Raw genomic sequence first — 21,418 nt, forward strand, 5'->3', positions numbered from 1 at the left:
CAGATTCCTCTCTTTGGGACCTTGCCTAGTTCTGCTGGTGTTGGGAAGGAGTTCCTCTAAGCAGAGCATTAATTAACTAAAACAGAACCTGTTCATTTTGCAGCTGTTCTTTAACACCTAACAATACTAGACCTGCATTTCAAAGGTCTCGTTATTACCTCTACTTCTAATTTTTGGTTCCATAATTCCCCCAAATTTTTACTTTTCATACCTGGAAAAATAATTATGTTTATGAAAATCCAAAAATTACAATAAAACTATAGGCCAAAGGAATTAATAGCTAATGTTAGAGATCAGGTTTTCCCTCATTTGTCTCTCTGGATCCATAGAAGAAAATCCAGATATAAAGATCTTAGCAAGAAGACTGCCTTGCTGATTGTATTCAGGTACAAACCCCAAAGCAAGAGACTTGTCCAGGGTCACATGGATAATTAGCAGTGGCAGCAGGGTTGATACACCTCCAAGTCTGAGCACAGTGAGCTTTCCATGACAGTGTCTTGTGAAGGAGGCAGGGGCATTGATGTTTTGGGCACAGCACTCCAAGGATAAGTGCTGGTTGAGATGCCAGGGACTCTGCCTTCTACAAGTTTGCCGACCCAGACAGACTGATCATCAAGGACACATAAGCCACCCATTTCCACTTGTTTCCAAACCAACTCACCCCTTCTTCCTTCTGAAAAGCCAGATGGACACTGCTAGGACAATGCAGATGCCAAGAATACCAGCCAGGGCCACGGACAGGATGATGCCTGGTGAAGAGGCAGCGGCACACGTTACATCCCCCTGCCCCATCGCATCCCATCCCACACAGGTGTGCACTGAAGTCCTAGCTGCATGATTGTCCCCAGAAAGGTGCAGTTTCCCCATCTCTGCTCTCAAATTCTGGGCTTTGGCTTAGTGGGGCTGGTTGTAATACTTAACAGGCTACTTATAAAGTTAAAGTGGTTTTCCAGCAGAGGTTCTCAAACTTGTACAAGATTCATCTGAAAAGCTTGTTCAAAATGTAGGGTTGTTTGTTTGTTTTGCCCAAGCCTCAAAGACTCAGCTTTGATCCATTTGACGGGTGGCCTAGGAATCTGCATTTTGCCAAATGCCTCCAGCTGATGCTGGTGCACATGATCCTTGAACCGCAGTTTGAGAAGCCCTGAGCTATAGAATAAGAACTTATTTCATCTTTGCTTCCTGGAGTTAAGACCCACTGGAACATCTGCCATTTTTGTCCCCAAGTTCCATTGCACTGTTGGACAGTCACCTGACCTCCACCCTGGGTTTAGATGCGTTTTCAGACAGTGCCATCCCACCATGACCAACAGAAGGTCTCAGGCAGGCTGTTTGTACACATGCTGTAGAGTGATTAGGCCTTTGATTAAAGTGACATTTGATTGGCAGTTCATCTTTGAATTAGAGGGTAACACAGAGTAAGGAGACCAGGAGCCAGAGTGACAGCAGAGAGAAGCGGAGAGGATGGGTTAGAAGAATCACAGGCCCAGGTCACACTGAGAATCACAGAGATCACCCAGTTGCAGCATGCATGGCTGGCTGGCCACATACCCATACTCAGTTCTGCGTCGGTAAGGAGTTCCATTATAATGGGGGTAGAAAAGATGGGAAATTAGAGTCAAACCATGCTGAATCTGGCCGTGTTGAGAGAAACTCTGCCTTGTGCCGGGCTTATGCAGCCCTTCTGGGCATGGTCACCTTTGGCTTAGATGACTGCCTTATGGAGTGGAGGGAGCGCCCACCTAGGGATTCTTACTGTGATCCCTCCTTCCTATCTCCTTTACCACAGAAGTCTCTTTGCCAGGGCAAGACTTCAGTTACTAACACAGTATGGCCAGAGAGGGATGGCGAGGAAGGTAAGAGTCAATCAGCCTACTTGGGAGGCTGCTCTCTGCTTCTCTGGTACCTGCCATCTTCCTCAGAAAGGACTCTGCCACCAGCCTCCTCCCCAACCCCCGCCACTCTGTCATTATGCTGCCTCTTTTGTTGCTTGGCCCTACTGAATGGACGCCTCCACTACACTTGCTTCTCATCTCTGCTCCATGGAACTAGGAGATCGTGCTTCTCCAAGTGAGTCACCGTTGGGAGTGAGTTGGGAATCCTCCGTGAGACTGAACCAGTACCTAGCTATCTAAGGGTCTCCCAGGGCAGATCACAAGTGAACCCATTTTCTTGCATGAGCAGAGCAGCCAAATCGTGCCATCTCCCTGGCTTTGCCCTGCCTGCTTCTTTCAGGTTCTTTTTACTCTTTCCCTTTCTTCCAGTCAAGTCCTCCGTCTAAAGAAAGTTTCCTCTGGAGGTTTTCTGATTTCAACAGAAAATGTGTGTGTGTGTGTGTATTTGCTGAGGCAGTTGTTCTAACTCACACTGGAAACCAGAGTTGTACAGGTGGTGGCCACCAAGCCTGACACACAGAAGTGCCTGTGCCTGTAGAGCCCACTAGGGCCTCCAAGACCCTGGGAGGCCCTGGCCAAATATGAGATGCCAGCAGAGGGCCAGCCTCCCTTTCTGGGGCACTGGACACTCTGAGGCACCACGTTTCAGGCTGCAGGATGAGGATTTGCTCGCTCCCCTTCTCCTTTCCTGTGGCCAGGATGTAGCTGATTCCCCAGCATCCATTAACTGTATCCCTTCCCTGGTATCGTTTTGCAATGTCCCATCGAGCCTGCATAGCCTCCCTGATGCAAGGCTGGTCCCTGTATGTCCCAGGTCTTGCTTCCCTAGGTGGCCCTAGGCTCCTGTGAGGGTAAACAGAACAGGCATGGAGAGAGCTGTCCTCAAGGACAGGGTGAGCTGTTCTTCCTGCTCTTGGCACTGCCTGCAGCTCATGGCCTCCCAAGTGTCAGAGAAAGAGATTCCCCGGCCAGATTCCCCACCTAGGCCTGTTCTTGTATCTGGAGCTCGAGGACCAATCTTCAGCTTGGGGAGGTGCTGGGGCCTTGAGTCCCATCTGAGAAGCTTCACATGTGTGTACAGCTTGTGGTGCACTGTTCCCCACCTGTTCCCCACTGTTCCCCACTGTAGCCTCTGCACAGTGCAACTTGGTATTTGGGTTTGTGGTTTTTGTTTAAAGGTACCCAGACACTTTGCCCCTCGGGATCTCAGGCAAACAAAACCTAGCCATGATTCTTTTCTAAGTCCTTTGATGAAATACACTTCTGTTCATTGTTCCTAAAGCTCCAGAAGCTTAAAGTACTAAAACCAGTTCTCACCACATAAAGACTATTACTAGCAAGCTTGGCCACTTTGCTAAGCTGTCTAAACTGGATGATATTCCTGCAGTTGACTCTTTCACAATCACCTCACATATGCTGAGAGCCACACAGGACTCAGGTACCTGAGCAGGCTCAGTCCATGGCTGGGGAGGTGCCTTCGTGCCATGGTCTTAGTTTGCTGAGCAGTCAGTGGAGAGCAAGGGTCCCAAGATGGGCCTTTTCTCCAGAGCACAGACCCAGCTTGGTGGCTTCTGCATAGGGAGAGTGGCTTTCCCCTGTTCACTGTGTAGTGCTTTTGACTGAAATAGGCCCACAAGACTACTGTATCATTCAATCCAGTGCTGTAACCCAAGCACTTTGCTCCTGGGTGACCACTTGTCAGGTGTGAAATTGGCTCTCCTTGAAAACAATGATATGAGACCAAACAGTCATGAGGATAAGGAACCCAGAGACTGGAACAGGTGCCTTCAGTATCTGTGATTTAGCAAAAACAAGGCAGCTTGACTGAGCATGCAAAGAGCCTACGTCACTAAGGAAAAGGAATGCCAGCTAGGGGGTCAGCTAATAGTTCTACCCTGCTATGAAGCCTGGGACAGGAAGATGTAGTTGGAACACTGCCCCTGCCAATCTGGGCAGCACCAACCATCAAGCAGATGGGCTTCTCTACAGAGATGGGGCAATCCCACGGGGCCAGGGTCCCATTGGAGGCAGAGCCAGAGACTCTGCTAACCAAAAGGAGAGGGAAAGTCAGCAGGATGTTCAGAGCACAGGGCAATTCAGAGAACTACAGCTGGGAGAGAGAAGCCAAAGCCTGTTTCATAGCAGACCCTCACTGGGGCCCAGTCTCTAGGCCGCTTTAGAAAATAGGCCTTAAAGATGGCCAGAGAAAGTTACATTCAGATTAAACAAAGACTGTTTCTAAATAAGGACTAAGACAGGCAGTTTCCACTGAAGAACAATGAGACAAGGGCCGGGGATTTAGCTCAGTGGCACGACACCTGCCTCGCAAGCGCAAGGTCCTGAGTTCAATCCCTGGTACAGGAAAAAAAAGAAGAAACAAAGAACAAGATAGAAACTGAGACAGACTGCTTCAGAGGTGGCCCATGACAGCCACTGCAGTGCTAAGAACTCAGCAGAAGGGGTGCCTGAGCTGGCTGGTGACAAAGACAACATGCTGAGCTGTCTGCTGTCCACAGAGTGCTCAGGTTTAAGTCAGGGTGAGCAGAGACAAGGCAGTATAACACACAAAAGGAAATGACACAGACACAGAACTGGATTGTGCATGCCTTATCCAGGAAGGTACAGATACCTGGAGGAGGTTGGGAGCTGCTTGCCACAAGGGCCTTGCTACCTGTTCTGGCTGGCTCAGGAGCTGCATCTTCCACTGGCATCTGGCTGGCCCGAGGATGCTGGTTAACTGCTTTGAGGTCTCCTGAAGCCTCAATTGTGAACACAGACAAGTCCAGCCTGAGGAGCAAGCACCTCATGCATACATCTTGGGGTTCCTGGAACAACAGTCTAGTATTTTCTAACTCTGTTTGCAATTCTACTTGATTATATAACATAATCCTTTTTTTTTCAAAGTCTTATTTTAAAGTATCAAATTTTTTGTAGGCAGCAGGTTATACAGTGATAACATATATTCATCTATGGGTCTTCAGCAATCTCTAGTCTTATAAAAGAGACCAAGAGAGTTTAGCTTACCAAGGGTTCAGACATTTAAATACATAAAATCCAGTACGGGATGGTAAAATTCCTGTTACTGTGCTCTGTTATAAAAGACAGTGTCAAGTAACTACAACACTGGTACTCTCTTTGGATAATGCTTTGGTTAAGAAAAGCAAAGTAGCTGGGGGTGGAGGCGAACACCTGTCATCCCAGCACTTGGGAGGCTGAGTCAGGAGGATCGCCGTGAGTTTGAGGCCAGCCTGGGCTACATAGTGAGTTCAAGGCCAGGCTGAACTACATAGTGAGACCCTGTCTCACAGAAAAACAAGGAAAAGAAAAGTAAGGTAGATGCCCTCAGTAACCAGAGCATGACTATCTTTGGAGGATACATTTAACTGGGGAGCTTTCCTTATTAACACTATACAACCCAGTCAGGAAATAATTTCTACAAAAAAATCTGCCAAAAAGACCCCACCAGATTACACATAGGAACTGTTTATACAACTGTGATAGGATTGAAGGCTCTGTCTTCCAAACCGCAGGAGAGCAGGCCTAGAGCAGAGAGACACTGCTCCAAGGGACCTAAGAGCTGGAGCAGCAGGGGCAATTCCAGTGGCAGCCCTTGGTGCCGTGAGCCACCTTTGGTGGCCTAGGCCAATGTCCTGAAGGAGTGATGGGTGTAGAACTGGGCCCTCTGGTGAGTCAGAGCCACAAAAGGTGTGTAACACAGCTCAGCAACTTCCTCCCAGACCTCCAGAACCAGACGGGAAGCTCTGATCTTTAGTTTTTCTTAAACATGTGGGTTGATTTAAACAGAACAACATATGGGTTGAATGAGAACAAAGCAAAGTGAAACTTAAAACTAAAATTTGACAACTGGCCAGACTCATATATAAGTCATTTTTCAGAGAAGGCACTGGTGAGTTGGTGCAGGAAGTGGGAGACAAGTCAGTTACATTTTTTTCACCAGGCTTATAATGAGCGCCAGGCACTGTGCCAGACACGAAAAAGGAGTGAGACATCAATTATCCCTTCCTTAAGGAGCTGTATAGTGTGTATAATATTTATTTCCTTTCTTCCTTCCTGTTTTTAAATTATGGTAAGAAATATGGTATACAAAGTACTATAATAGGGATGAATAAGTTGGGTCTGGCTGTAGCAAAGAGACCATAAGTCACTTCCAGGGGACCAGGGAGGACTTATGAGGATGCAATTAGAGTTGGGTCTTGAAGGAATTTCCCAGGTGGAGGAGAGTGAGAGCCACCCCAGACAAAAGGAATAGTGTGTGCACTTGAAGGCAGCTGCCCTGTAAGGGAGGCCCTACAGTTGGTGGGACTGAGGCCGAGAGGGCAGGATGGGTGCCATGAGAACCCATGAGGGAGCTCAGCCCTGCCCCAGCCCTTTTCCCAGTCATTCCTGAGCACAGTGTGCTCTGAGCCAGGTGCAAAGTGAGGCATGGTGGGGTTTTCCATCCCCACAGTGCACAACTGAGCTGTACTCAGGAAACATGTCAGGTGTTGAAGGAGACTGGGACTTCACTTCTTAGCCCATCTGGCAACTGCTCCAGACTATTCAGCCCCGAGGCAGATTTAGGAATCTGAAGGTAGGACTCCTCTGGTTACTTGGTTGGATGCTTTGGAAGAATCGTTGGTACTCTTCTAGCTAATGCCTTTTATTTATAAGTAAAAACTTAAACACAATGTCAATATCCATAGCACATATATTCTAATCTCAAATATTAATTAGCCATCTTAGCTGTAAGATTTCTCTCTCTCTTTTAAGGTTTTCTAAAACTACGCAGGTCCCTGAGGGTCAAGCAGATGCTAACAGTGCTACTCTAAGCAGATCCTAACCATGCTACTCTACAGTCAGGGCTCTGGCCCTGCAGCAGGTGACATGCATTTGCTCAGAGCAGGCCCACTGAAGATGTGATTATAGAAACTTGGCGGCCTCCTTTTGTCCCACCTGTTTCCCTTTCCTTGACAAGTCAGAAAAAATGCTAGATAACATTGGTACAGTGTTTATGTTTGATGGGCTCTTGCTATTAGCCATCACCAGAGTTGGTGTCATTGGAGTGGGAGGGGTCAGCCTGAAGCAGCCAAGAATCAGGCCAAAGCCCGAAGCCTGGACCCCTGGGACAGGCTTCTGCTTCTGCTATCTTTCTCATTACTTAGTGCATCTGACTCCTGTGCCATCTGAGGTGGTTCTGCAATGATTCCCCTCTCTGGGCGCCCACTTCAATGACAAGGTCTTCTTTGGAAGCAGAATCTTCTTTGGAAGAAGAACCTTTCAAGAGCTAAAACAGTACCTAGCATGACTGTCACTTTTCCGTAAGAGTAGACATTTTAACCAAAGGCAACAGGAAACAACCTACAAGAGAGAAAAACTCCTACAGAAGGGAGAGGGAAAGGAATGATGACGGAATTCTGAAGAAAGTAGCTACTTTAGAAGCCTCTGGACCCCAAATGAAGAGGTTTGGGTACTCCCATAAGGGGGACGGGTTCTTTTTCATGCCATTTCTCTTAGCCTCACCCATTTCTAGAAAAAGGAAGATGGGGAATGAGGCATCTCTTGGATTTGTTTGTTCTACCTCAATAACTTCAACTTTGTTGCTTCAGGCACAGTCTTCACCAGACTGAAATTTCATGCCATGACAGAATAAAGAAGACAGAATAAAGAAAAGACCAAGCCATGTGACATAGGACTTTAGAGTCCTATGACACAAGTGAAAAAAATCAGTCCTGGGCCTAGGAGAGTCATTGAACAACCCTTGGGGCAGTGGATCTCAATTGGGGCGCTTTTTTGAGACAGGATCTCGCTATGCACAGTTCAGGAAGGTCTGGAACCATGTAACCCAGGCTGGGCTCAAACTCACAGCGAACTTCCTGTCTGATCCTTCTGCCTCAGCCTCCTGAGTGCTAGGATTATGGGTGTGTGCCACCATGCCCAGCAATCAAGGGCTACTTTGCTACTTCTCCTCCAGAGAATTTGCCAAGGTCTAGAGATGTTGTTGGTTGCCACACGGGGAGACGGTATTGGCATCTAATGGGGACAGACCAGGGATGCTGCTAATGCTGCAGCACACAGGACACAACCAGAATTATCCTGCCTGAAATGTCAGTAGTACCAATGTTGTGAAACCCTTCCCCAGGGCAGAAGTACAGCTAGATTGTAAACCTCTTGGGACAGAAAGCAGGTTCTGTAATACTTTTCTGAGCACAGTCTAGGAAGACAGCAGGGTCAAGTGAAATGACTGAGTCTCAGTTGTCTCTATTTATTAAACCTCACATCTCCACCCCTTCCACCCAATCTCTCCTAGAGGATTTCCTTTACATTACTTTCCTCCCAGCAGAATTTCCAGACTCCATAGCTCTTGTTAACATCCAGAGAAAATCCTGAGTCAACCAGACCATAATTACAAACATGCCTCAGTGGAAGAGTCTACAAATAATTGAGTCCAAATTGCTCAAGGCTCATGCTAACAAACAGGCTCAACCGTAAGCCTGAGACAGCGTGTTACGGTCTGAGACCTGCTCCAAGCTGAGTTTGGGGCACACTCCCGGGCACATGAGGTTTGGCTCTTCACATCTCAGGGGCTGCCTCTTCATTGCTCCTGGGGAAGCACCCATGTTAGCTGCCTGTGTATTTGGGAAGTAAGAGGGACCAAATTCTGGCCAGGTTTCTATAATCAGCCTCCAGATGAACAGGTTTGCCTTGGGCTGCCATGAATTTTCACTGCAAGGAGAAAGCTGAGCCCAGCCTGGGCTCATGGAAGCGGCATGTGTGGTCAAGCCATGCAGGGAAGCTCAGCGGCAAAGCTGCACTTGGGCTTTGATCTTGACTACTAAGCTTCCTCAGTTGCTCTACAAGCTTCTGCTTCAAGCCCTCTCAATCTACCCGGCCACACTTGAAGAATTTACTGAAGCACTCTACTACAAAACCTGCCTTCACTACCCAATCTACAAGCAACTACTTGGATGGGAGCCAGTGTAAGAAGATGGCTAATTACTCCCAAAGCCACAGTCCATCATTACAAGTAGGGGTTACTGTTGGATGTCATAATCAAGTTCCTGCCCGGTTTCTTCTGATCCTCTGTAACTGCCCTCAATCTCTGTCCCTGCAATGTAAAGTTAGGATTGGTAGTTGTTAGTGTCCATTGAAAGTTATAACATATTACATTGAAAGGCTGTTCGATCCCTTCTTCCAACCTGGCATGTTTTAGCCAAGAAACCAAGGCTAAAGAAGGAATACAGTATGTCTGTATCACACAGCAAAAGACAGCAAAATGAGGGCTTGAAATAAGGTCTCCTGGCTGTAGGGAGAAAATTTATTACCTCTTTCCCAGGGTTGTGCATAGACTAGCTCAGGAAGCAGAGGTCAAAAAACAGATCACTTAAATCTCAAGCAGAATTCTACCTGACCTGTGTGGGCAGAATCCCTTATCTCCAGGCAGAGTTTTGTATTTTTTAATTTTGTTTAAAGTATGGCAGTAGTTTCATTTACCCTGTAAATACTGCTTATTTTACTTGGAAGAATTGGGACAAGAAAATGCTCTATCCAAAATAGATCACTAAGGAAAGCATCCTGGGCGCTTCCTAGAAAAGAAGGTGTTAATTATCTTCCAGATTCTCAATTTTATGAAGGGCCATTGTTCATGGATTCAGTTTTCAAACTGAGAAACTGAGGAAAAGAGGGACGTGACCTTAACTAGTGCTATCGGGAGAGAACATCAAAGATGAATTCTTGGGCAGTTCTTAATTCAGTACCAACAGAGCAGGACATAATTCTGACCATGCAAATGGGTCAACTCAGAAGGGCAGCTTTCTAAATGTTTCTTGCAAAGGCCTTGAAACGGTCTTCATTTACACAACTAGACTGAGTGGTGATAGTTATAATCTCATATAGTAAGAAAGGAACAACAACAAAAAAGCACATCTGGTAAGATGAGCACCACAGGTTCTCTGACCAGTGGGTTAGACTTCAGCTTTGAATATGGACAGCTGGCCCAGCTGATCCATGAGAGATAATAAGAGGATGAAATGAGGCTCAGATGGACCTGCTGCTGAACACCCAAGATCCCCACGGTGGAAGAGGCTCAAGAATCTAGTGAGAAAGTGAACTCCAAGTTTTGAAGAAAGATGTGGGTCCCTTATCCCTTTCCAGAAGTACTGATGGAGGCACTGAGCAAATAAAATGTTAATGTTCTTCTGGGAGCTATGGATTTAAAGGGAAGAGAGCCCTCACAGCAGTAGGAATAAACCAAACTATTATGCTTCATTCAAATTGGAACAGGTACGCATGTGCTTATGCAAGCACCAAGGAGATTAGACAAAAAGACTGTGAATGAGGGTGCTCTCTTGCCGAATGGGCCCTGCTACATTAGACCTTGAGCTGCTGTAGCCATGACCTTACAAAGGAGCACTGTGGGATGTTGGTGGGGGGTGAATCACCAAGAAAACCTAGGCGGGGTGGCCGCCGCCCTTGATGCCAAGAAAGCCTAGTACAAGAAGTCAGAAGTCAAACCTCATGACAAAGGTCGAACCTCATGACTATCCTGTGTCTTGGGAGACAAATCATTCCTCACAGTGGAAGTGCCCTAGATCAGCTCTTCCTGGAGACCTGTGAAAGGAGACCCCAATAACAAGCCCCATACCACAGCTCCTGGTTGTGCCTCGGTTCCTAAGCCAGCCTCCCAAGGGTGCCAGTGCCGGAGACAGACTTTACGACACAGACATCCTGGGACCCCCACATGCCCCACCCCCACTACTGCCTCCCTCACCTTGTTGGAAGGAGATGTACACCAGCCTCTCATCAAACTTTTGGACTCGCCGGAAGTTGTTGACCATTTCTATGGGGGAAGGGTCGCCCACATCTGTGCAGTACAGAGCTGTCTCTAAAGCCAGCAGCTGAAGGGAAAAGCAGAAACAAACCCCATGGGTGGACTGATACTCCCAGGGGAAGATCACATAGGAGAAGCCCCTGGGGCATCTGGTATGAGGAATAAAAAGCAGTGAGAGTGCAGAGAACTGTCTCCACACTGCCCCCACCAGTCCTCACTAACTGGGTGCTGGGCAGTGTTGGAGGCCAGCTCCCAATTATGCCACAGCATCTCCCCACAGAGGGAGACAGAGGGCCTCTTAGCTTCTCCCTTGAACCTGAACTGGAACCCAGCTCTTACAGTAGAGAGCTTAGGGTTTGTTCTGATGGTCACAGAAGGAATAAAAGGAGAGAGTAAAAGGTTCCAGGTCATCTGACTGTCGCTTCCTGGCATTTTCACATGCCCACAAAGATTATATAATTGGTTTCCAAGGGAGTTTCTGGGTTAGGATGTTGCTGCTTCCCCGCGAATGTCACCTCTGATTCTCATCCTCACTGCTGTCCACCCACCAGCTGACACTCTAGGTAGAAGCTCATAGTAACGAGCAGGAGCAGCCGTGCCTTCTGTCCCAAGGTGGGTGTGAGGTCGGCAGCTCAGCCCAGCTGCCTCTCCTGGGGCCCGAGTTTCTTCTTCATGCTTGTAGTTGTGGAGTACAAGAATGAGCCATGACCTGGAGACTCTGAAAACCTGACTTTGGGTCTCAAGTTCGTCACTAACCAGTGGGGATCCCACAAGCTCCTGACCCCCACCTCCTTCGTCTGTATCCTGAAGGCTTAGAGGTGCTGGCTCGAGGCTTTGCTTCCCACTTACTGCTGTGATCCCAGCACCCTCTTTGGTAAAGGACTTAACTGGATGCAGGCTTTATTCTGCCCCCTTCAGGAGCCAGGGTCCCTCCCTGCTGGGGAAGCAAAGAGCATCCCGCCACCTCTGGCTATCTTAGCAAATTTAGTCATATAGCTCTTTTAAAGAACCGCAGAGACACACAGTCACTTTCCTAGCATGTCTCTTCTCTAAGGCTCAGCGGGTCATTCCTGCAGTGTCTTCAGGCACCACTGATATCTGGAGAGGTTTTGAACAGCTGCCGGTGGAACTCTAAGCAAGGAAATGTAGCTACTCACTGTGACCCAGTGTAGGGCGGGGACTGAGGCATGGTGTGTACTCTGGCTTTGACTGTTACCTGCTCCTGGGAAACTTGCACAGTGTTGCGGAAAACCGTCCAGAGCACGGTGGGGTTGCAAGGTGGGGTGGTCAGGGACCCCTTGTAGCGGTAGTACTCAGCAGGCTTCTCAGGAAGCAGCTCTTCGATGTTGAAGCCTGGGATGAGCACTTGTTGACCTGGAGGGACATTGAGGGAGGGGGAAGGTCAGCCTCACTCCCTGTGGCAGCCATGCATGTAGCTGAGCACAGAAATGGAGTTTGTCATCGTGAACCCGCCTCTTTCTGGATCATCCATCCGAAACACTGTTACAACACAGTTCAGCAACCTGACGCCCTTAACCTGGTGAACACTAATAGCACCCACCCCTTGCGTTTGTCTTAAGGTGACACAAGTGTGACTACTCCAACAGGGAGGGAATACGCATCCGGGGCCACTCACCTTTGTACTTCACGTGTTGAAGGTGACTGAAGATCTTGTCATATGATGGACTGAAGGAGCCCCTCTACAACAGAGATCAGGAGGGTGAGCTGTGACAGAACGCTGTAGGCTGAGCCTGGATGAGCAGTTGATGTCAAAAGGGCTGGGATGGAGGTACATAGCCACCGCCTTAAGGTCCTCTCTGAGGGCCCACCTTACTAGGATGACTTTGTGGGTCATGAGGTTGTTGGGAATTAGTGTAATGGCCCTGCCCTCTTGCATCAAAGGACACCCTCTTTTCATCATAAGGCGTTGAGCTTGTGTCCCAGGGCACAGGATACAGGGACTAGCATGTCCATCTAACCTAGAACTGTAGGGAGTTCTGAGGTCCCAAAAACCAACCCAGAGAAGGAAGTATATTGGGAAATGAGGTACGTACGTGTAGCTTCAATATGGGGGAAATGAAAGCTAATTAGAAGACATCCCAGTTTTGGGGATTAAAGAATTCATCCCAGGGTCTATATACAAGATGGAGCTTTGATACCAGAATTATAATTGGTTTAGGCATCCAATGGGACAACATAATGATCCCTTCTCTTCCAGGGCCTCCCCAGCTGGGCAGTTCTGTACTCATGCAACAATGCTGGAGATTGGGGCTCATTTTCCATGTCACAAAAGACATCCATTTCTGCTGCCAAGCCCACATGAGAGGGAACCATAAGCAGTGTACCCCTGCTCTGGAGAGGGGACATGGCCCACTCAGGAGCAGCTTCTCACCAGCTAGCATGCATAAAACAAAGTGCCAAGCTACTCATTTTATGTACATCCCCTTAAACATCTCTCACCTCGAGGAGAACAGCTAGGACGGCGATGCCTCCTGACTGGTCACTGGCAGCACTGATGTTAGGGTACTGGTCTGAGTTATAATGGACAATGTGCAGCTGCAACGGGAGAGTGGGAGAAAAGCCACCCGTCGTGGGGCAAGCAACTCACAGGAACTTTTTGCTTCTGAGGAGGCTTGAGTCTAACTGGGAAGAAAGACTTCATCCCTCCCTTCCCCCAACTGACCCTCCCCTCCTGGCATCCCCAGTGTTCCCTTTTCCCTTGGTCCTTTCCAAAGTGCAGACTTCACCAGGGCAGATAGGGCTACATTAATCACTGGGTCCCAGAGTCTGATAGGGTACCTTCGAATACCACATATGCCACAGACACGCATGCATGGATGGATGGGTAGGTGGATAGGTAGATGGGTAGGTTTTTATATTAGCTACAAAAAAAGCCTGGGAACTTTGGAGCTCTTCTCCCTTCTGATTTTCCTACTTATTCTGGACCCTGGGGCAAAGTGGTGTCCAGTAGTTGTCACAGCCTCAAGCTTGGCCTCTGCACTTGATCTAGAAGCACTGGGGTTTGGGGATGGATGGGTAGGAAACCTCCAGCTGTAACCTAATCATTGTGGATACAGCAAGGGACGAACATGTTTATCCTTCATGGGAAGCAAATCACAACATGGCTTTTGTAAAGGTTTTATCAGCTGCTTTTGTAGAGATGACAAAACCAGAATGTTACTCCATGTCTATACACTCCTATCTTCACAAAATAAAATTCTAAAATCATTTCTTTTCAGAGCACAAATTATTTGTCATTATTAAAATGAGGAAAAATGTTTTTGAGAAATTATGGGTTTAAGAAGTCTTAGAAGTTGGGTGTGGTGGGCACCCCTGTAATCCCAGCACTCAAGAGCCTGAGGCAAGAGGATCACCACAAGTTCAAGGCCAGCCTGAGCTACATAACAAGACCTTGTCTGAAAAATAACAACAAAAATGATCTTGGCAAATACTAAGACCATTGTTGTGACAAATTCTGATAATTTTTAGCCTGACCTATGTGTTTTGTTTTGTTTTGAGATGGGGTCTCACTATATATTCCACTCTAGCCTTAAACTCACTATGTAGCTCAGTCTGGGCTTGAACTCATGGTGATTCTCCTCCTGCCTCAGCCTCCCAAGTGCTGGGATTACAAACACGTGCCACTAGCCTGACTTAGCACTAAAGGTGCTAAAAAATGTCCTTCAAAAAATACTTTATTTGCCAGGGATTTAGCTCAGTGGTCCCGCTGCCTGCCTTGTAAGCACAAGGACCCGAGTTCAATCCCCAGTACCAAAAAACAAACAAACAAACAAAAAAAACCAACAAAAAATACTTCATTAGTAGATAGCTCTACATATATCACACATGTGTTTTTATTGAGGTACCCCTGAGACTATGAAACATTGAGGTGTTTATATCTTGCTTTTCATTCCTTTTTTCTATTTCTGTATCTGTAAATAGAATTCAAGCATGTTTTATTGACTACAGTTTAATGTCCCCATTTGAACTTTTAAGTGGCCCTCTCTAATTTTTAAAACTGTATCAAATTGGACCGGGGATTTAGCTCAGTGTTTCCAGCACCTGCCTTGCAAGTGCAAGGTCCTGAGTTCGATCCCTAGTACAAAAAAAAAAAAAAAAAAGAAAGAAAAACTGTATCAAATTATTTTTTTTAAAGTGGTCCTCTATTAGGAATTTCTTAGGAGTCCGTACTTCACCACCTATTGCCCTACAGGATAGATCCGGTCACATTGCCCACTGATGTGGCCTAGCATGAATTTGAGACATAGCAGGATTCTGTATGGCTAAAATTCCACAGTCCTGGGTTCTTATTTCTTTTTACCAATGACCTTTGAGCTTGTGATCTGTCCGAGCACTCTTCTTAATGTATTAAGATTAAATCAGGGGCCGGGGATTTAGCTCAGTGGTTTCACTGCCTGCTGCACAAGCGTAAGGACCTGAGTTTGATCCCCGGTACCAAAAAAAAAAGATTAAATCAAAAGAAATTTCCTGGGGCCAGAGATTTAGCTCAGTGGCACTGCACCTGCCTCACAAGCGCAAGGTCCTGCGTTCAATCCTTGGTATGGGGGGGGGGGGAGTTTCCTACAGAGGGATTTAAGAGTCTTCTTTTAAGTCTCTATCCAGAAGAACCACTGCTTTCAAAGACTTTCCCTAGAGAATCTACCACTTAGGATTACCTTGATGTCTTGTATCAGCATTTATGGTCTGTCTGCATCAAACTCTTGGTCTGATGATGTGGCTTAATAGCAGAAAATACAATGAGTAGAATTATTTTAAATGCCTAAGCCCTACCAACCTACATCCTAACTCCTTTAGTCCTCACAAGGGAAAGCGAAGTCTCAACATTGCAATTAGCCAGGAAGAAATTGCAGTTCTTGAGCTTCAGGGAAGAGCCTGCTCTGAAAATGTGAACCTCCAGTAGCTCCATCCTATTGGGCCAGGATCCTATGCCCTCCACACTTGTAACCAGACCTATAATTAACCTGAGACATTAAGCAGTTCAGCAGTTAAGGAAGGAGGAGAATGGTCATCCCAGTATTTACCATGCACTCTGCTGGCTGATCGCTAGCATTTATCTCCTTGTATTTATTTCCTTGTAAACATTCAGAACTACATGCTCAGCTCATTGCTACAGGAGCACCAAAATGGAGCAACTCAGTGCCCTTCCCATCTTACTCTATCACATGCTGTGGTACAGGAAAAAATGCTCTGTATCTCCTCTCCTTTTCTTTAGTTTTTTGAGTCAGCATCTCAGGGTGACATGGCACAATTCTGTGCTGACATCCCAAAAGATCTGAGTCTCTGCTTGCTGTGATGTCCCACACATTATATGCCAGTCATTCCTTGATTTGTGGCCAGAGAAGCGTGGCCGTGCATCTGTCCCCAGTTCCCAAGCATGACTCATGTCCGGGGGGAGAAAAAAATGGGATAGAAAGACATTTGTAACCAGCATGACATGCGAAGAAAGACTGTGAAATTGGGGGACCAGCGAGCCCAGGGTGAATCAGCATGAGATACATCAGCCAGGCAAACAGACAAGATCTCTATTTGTGCAGAGAAGATGATGTCTAGAAAAGGGGGGTGCGTACATCCCACTATGCCATCCAGGGAACTTGGCCTTCCCAGCACCATCACTCACCAAAGGAGAGAGAGACCAGCTCAGCATGTTCAGAGAAAGGGAAGGACCAGGAGCCCTACAGATGGGCTACAGGGTGGCCAGAGCAGCTGGTGCAGGCCGGACTGTGAAGGCACCAGCTCCCTCAACTCATCCACACGCCAGCTAGGCAGAGGGGCTGCCAGGCCACTCACTAGGGAGCCTCCACCAGACCAGCTGTCCACTCACCTCAGCAGCGAAGTGCTTCCCACTGATGGTGTGCTCAGAACCAAAGGGCTCCTTGCTGTCCCCCCAGTGCAGGTGCAGTTGTGTGGCACGGAATCGGTGGGAGCCGAGGCCCTGGATGTGCATGTCTGGGTGCAGGTACAGCCTCACTGTGGGGAGTGCAGGAGATGCATTCAGAGCCCTGGCCAGCAGGGTGGCGTGAGAGAGCAGTCAGGTGGGCAAACCCTGCCTAGGGTCCAGACAGGGGCACGGTGGGTGCAGCGAGGTGTGGAGCTGCAGGTCAGAAAGCTGGCCTCTCACTGAGCTCATCCCTGTCACCCCAGAGCAACTCCAGTGGCACCAGTACCTTCATGGTTCCCCTTGGAAAATGATGCTGGATGTACAAACACTAACTATGCCACTGATGGATGTTTCTTTATGTATCCATGTATCAGACCCCTGAACGTAAAGATAGAACCTTCCAAGCTTTAGAATTATATAACAACAGCAGTCATAAAAAATTACCATTTATTGGGACAGGGATTTAGCTCAGTGGTTCTGCCGCCTGCCCCGAAAGTACAAGGACCCAAGTTCAATCCCCGGTACCAAAAAAAAAAAAAATTACTGTTTATGAAACATTTACAATACCCCAGATCCAGACATACTTGATCTCCAGTCTTCCCAGTGCTCATAACTATGTCCATTTTCCAGATGAAAGCTCAAGGAGGTTAAAATTCCTACCCAGAGTCTGATGGCTCATAATCAAGCCAAGATTCAAATCTAGGTTTTCCTGATGCTAAAGCCAGGATGTCCACCCTCCACTCCCTGCAGCTGAACTTCATGGTCCCGCAAGTAGTTCAAGACAGCCCAGAACCCCCTCTTGCAATGCAGCCAATGGACGAGGAGCTCCTCCCCAACCCTGAGAGTTGTGCTTCTTCTGAGATATGCTGCTTTGGCAGAATCACCTCAGCATGTCTTGGAGTCCCCCTACTTGGCCCCTTCTGGGTGCCTCACCCCCGCCACACACACACACACACACACACACACACACACACACACACACACACAGAGAGAGAGAGAGAGAGAGAGAGAGAGAGAGAGAGAGAGAGAGAGAGAGAGAGAGAGAAGGGCAGGCCAGGGAGCCAAGGGAAGCCCAGAATACCCCTCAGGTCTCTCCCTCACCTGAATGGCCATTATTGGTCAGGTTTAGCCGATCACCGGGAGACACATTGTAACCTTGGAACTCCAGGGGCCCAAGGCTGGCATCATACTGGAGGATGTCACTGTGCAGGTCTATCGGAGACTGCAGCTGGCCCCCACATGATGGGTACTTCTTGGACCAGCTCTTCTCCCCATCAGGACCTGGAAGGAGGGATTCAAGCTCAAGATTTAGCCCATTTTCTACACAGGTATTTCCTCACCTTCTAATTCTGTATTCATTACAACTACTCCTTTTCTCCTCTTCTCTTATCTCTAGAGGCAAACTGTTCAAGACTCAAAAATCCCAGGGTACAGAATCAGGTCCAGCAAATACCTCGGGACCACCTGCCATGAAACCACTGTGAGGAATGGAGTCTATTAGCCCTAGAGACCTCTAGCAGCTCATGCTGGAGACTAGAGCCCCCCAAATTCTACCTTGTACATGATACGCATCCTCCCTGCATGAAGACTATTGAGTTTAGCAATTTATCATCTGCTTATTGAGAATCTAGAATGATCCAGGAAATGCACTGGACTTGGAGCCATCAAGTTAACACCACAGGGGCTCTGCTCACCCAAGCAGGCCTTCTAAGGAATCTGCTAGGCTGTGCCCAGCTGGAAAACTGGTGTCTGACTGAATGTAGCTCCAGGTAGGTCATTAAGGTTGGTAGCTTTACAGATATGATCTTCCTGACAGGAAACCCTGGAGGACACTGACTCCAAACCCACATCTAGAGTGCAAAACCCAACCTGATAGTGATGCTTGAAAAATGTCAATTATAGGCCTGGAATCACAGAGCTAAATGCAGGCTTTTTGCTGGGGGAAAGTATGACAATACTACAAACTAATTATTACAGCATAATTGACAAACTATCTGTGAGGAGGAACAGACTTAAAAACAAAAATCCTCCAGGGCCCAAGCTTCTTGCTAACTACTAGATAGTAGTCATTCCTCTGGAAATGAAAATAAACATTCCATGTTCAGATAAACTGCCCTACTCCCATGGGGAAAAATCTTTAAAGAATGTAAATCTATCTTTAAAAGATTATCTCCCATGGTAATTAAACCATGGCTAAGTTTCTCCTGAAAAGCAAATAACTGTTGTGGTGTCGCTCATTTGGGTTGAACAGTGGTACCCAGTGGCCTATACCAGAGTTGGAATCAGGCTTTGCCACCTGAGGTCCATTCAGCAGAATAGGGCACAAGGTAGTTGTTAACTAGAATAAGGGGGAAAGGGATACTCTTCTAGGGACCCTCCCACAGACAACAGCACTGCTTCACGGGCGGGGGCGGGGGGGGGAATCTTGACCCCTATATCTTGTTCTCTAAGTAGGGGAATTCATTCAGAATGGGTAGAATCAGAAATAATACTTGGTACTCTGGTTCATTTAAAATACCATGAGAGCCAAGCATGGTGGTGCACACCTGTAATCTCAGCACATGGGAGGCTGAGGCAGGAGGACCATTGTGAGGTTGAGGCCAGCCTGGGCTACATAGTGAGTCCAAGGCCAGCCTGAACTACACAGTGAGACCCTGTCAATAAATAAATAAACAAACAAACAAATAGAAAAATAAAATGCTATGAGGAGTTGATCCCAGGCTTTGTTTTTCCAGGACCAGGCACACAGCAGAACTCCACTAAATTTTGAGGCTGTCCAACTGTGCATGTACCTTTTTGGAAATGTTTTGAGTCTGAAGGGATTTCAGAGACTCCCGTCTGACCTTTCCCTGGATGCCAGTATTCTTTCTTGTCTGTGCAGCAGTCACCACTGAGCTATACTCTCTATTGTCAAGGTCTCAAAGCTCCAGACTCAGAGCAACTCAGCTACACCCAGATGGTGACCTGGGGAGAGGGGAGGCTGGGGGAGACCAAAGCAGTCAGTCACTGCAGGGCCAAAGTGGAGGAAGACAGGCCCTCAGCCGGAAGCAAAACCTAACTCTAGGGACAGCAGGGAGCAGAAAGAAGCCACCATGAGGCATCATACTAGCCTCAGGGGTCAGGAAGGGACACTGTAGGTGGCAAGACTTTCCAAGTGAGGCTGCCAGCCTTTCTATGCTCACAACACTGCTTGGGCCCACAGCCAGGGTGGCGGAAGCTGCAGTCAAGCATGAATAGAAAACCCGGGAAGTCAAGAGATGTAGCAATGAGGAGACTTCTTACACACACGACTGAAAGGAACTGGGTTAGAAGGTTTTCTTTTCCCAGTGTGGAAGTGCAAAGGGTTCTATTAAAAGGGTGTTTCAATGATGTTTGTGCAAGAGCCATTTCCAGCTCTCTAAGCCCAGGTGGTGAATAGGGTCACATGCCTAATAGGATTTAGTAAACATTTTCCCAAAAGAACAGAGAGCTTGAGAAAAGATTTCTAGGAGGAATATTTCTTTTTAATTGTGCCCCAAATACTATTTGTTGGAAGATAGGACCGATAAACTGTTTATTGGAAGGTAGGGCCAAATTAGGTATTTGAAGGCAGGAAAGACTAAGGATATTGGGTTTTTTTGTTTGTTTGTTTGTTTTGGTACTGGGGATCGAACTTGGGACCTTGTGCTTGGGAGACAGGCACCGGAACCACTGAGCTAAATCCCCGGCCCAAGACTAAGGATATTAAAGGCAGCAAAGTCAGTGTTGGCAGAATCTTCCTTGGAAAGAGAAACAGCTATGCTGGACCAGGAGAATTCAGAAAATAAGATTCTAGTGCCAGCTGTCCCACCACCTCCATCAAAGACCTTGAACAGGTCAGGTTCCCTGCAGGCTCCATTGCCTGTGGCATATATTGGATGGTGGAATACTGTGTTGTGCTCCAGAAGCTTCCTCTGGCTCTCCACCTCTGAGATATATTAGGATGTCACCCTCTGCACCATGCAAGTTTCAACGAGTTGAGAGGGTTGCTCATCCAAGGCAGCTCCTATCCTGTGATGTGGGGCCAAGTGGGAATCAGCTTCAGGAATGAGGGCACAGGGGGCTGGTGCCTTTGGGCTAGTTGGGGAGTAGACAGACATCTGCAATCGGGAACCTGCTCCAGTCCTGGCCACTGTCCACAGCGAGCTCCTTGGGCACTAGTCACAGGCCCTTATGGCAGCAGGATCTAAAACAGCCTTTTCTATTCTTCCTCCTGCTTCTTCTTCACCACGATTTATCATCATTGCCATTACTGTTATTAATTTATTTTAGTAGTTTTGATCCTTAGAACTCCACTGCTCTGTGAGGTAAGCAAGAAGGGAGTTGCCCCATTTTATAGATGAGAAATTGATATTAAGTGATTTGTCCAAAGTTATACCTTGGCTTACTAACAGTTACCTTGCTTGGATCAGAAGTCCTGTGTCTTTCTGTTTCAGTATTCATCTGGAAGATTTTGTGCATCTGTTTTCTCCCTCTCCCATGAAGTGAGGACTCTGTCTTATTTGTCCTGGTATTTCCTACAATGCCTGGCACAGAGCAGGCACTCCCATGTGGACTGAGCTAGGTTCTTACATCTGCTTCCTGCTTGCTCTTTTTTTTTTTTTTTTTTTTTTTTTTGGTACCAGGGATCAAACTCAGGGCCTTGTGCTTGCAAGGCAGGCATGGTGCCACTGAGCTAAATCCCCAGCCCCCTGCTTGCTCTTTTTTAAGGGAAGCAAGAACTCACCTCAAATCCCTCATATATTGTTTCCCTTCCAAAAAAGAGGAGGAAAATGGAAT

At 47.3% G+C, this 21,418-nt stretch overlaps 1 protein-coding gene across 7 annotated transcripts in view; it reads right to left on the minus strand.

Annotated features, from left to right (window-relative positions):
• Ca12 (carbonic anhydrase 12) overlaps nucleotides 1-21,418 on the minus strand; it is a 75,640-nt gene that overhangs the window by 2,679 nt on the left and 51,543 nt on the right. For 2 of the 7 annotated variants that reach the window (XM_021237104.2, XM_004855680.3), the window contains exons 3-10: nucleotides 17,723-17,902; nucleotides 16,565-16,710; nucleotides 13,183-13,278; nucleotides 12,359-12,422; nucleotides 11,939-12,096; nucleotides 10,663-10,789; nucleotides 1,552-1,563; nucleotides 662-749 (exon numbers count right to left, since the gene is read on the minus strand). In XM_021237104.2, coding sequence (XP_021092763.1) covers nucleotides 662-749; nucleotides 1,552-1,563; nucleotides 10,663-10,789; nucleotides 11,939-12,096; nucleotides 12,359-12,422; nucleotides 13,183-13,278; nucleotides 16,565-16,710; nucleotides 17,723-17,902 — 871 coding nt within the window. Of the gene's footprint in view, nucleotides 1-661; nucleotides 9,001-10,662; nucleotides 10,790-11,938; nucleotides 12,097-12,358; nucleotides 12,423-13,182; nucleotides 13,279-16,564; nucleotides 16,711-17,722; nucleotides 17,903-21,418 lie in introns of those variants that run through there. The other 5 variants (XM_021237105.2, XM_004855681.3, XR_015446489.1 and 2 more) reach the window with 4 other exon arrangements.

Source organism: Heterocephalus glaber, unplaced genomic scaffold, assembly GCF_053883595.1.
Source record: "Heterocephalus glaber isolate CG9 unplaced genomic scaffold, H.glaber_assembly_v1.0 deba00001689, whole genome shotgun sequence".
NCBI classification, from domain to species: Eukaryota; Metazoa; Chordata; class Mammalia; order Rodentia; family Bathyergidae; genus Heterocephalus; species Heterocephalus glaber.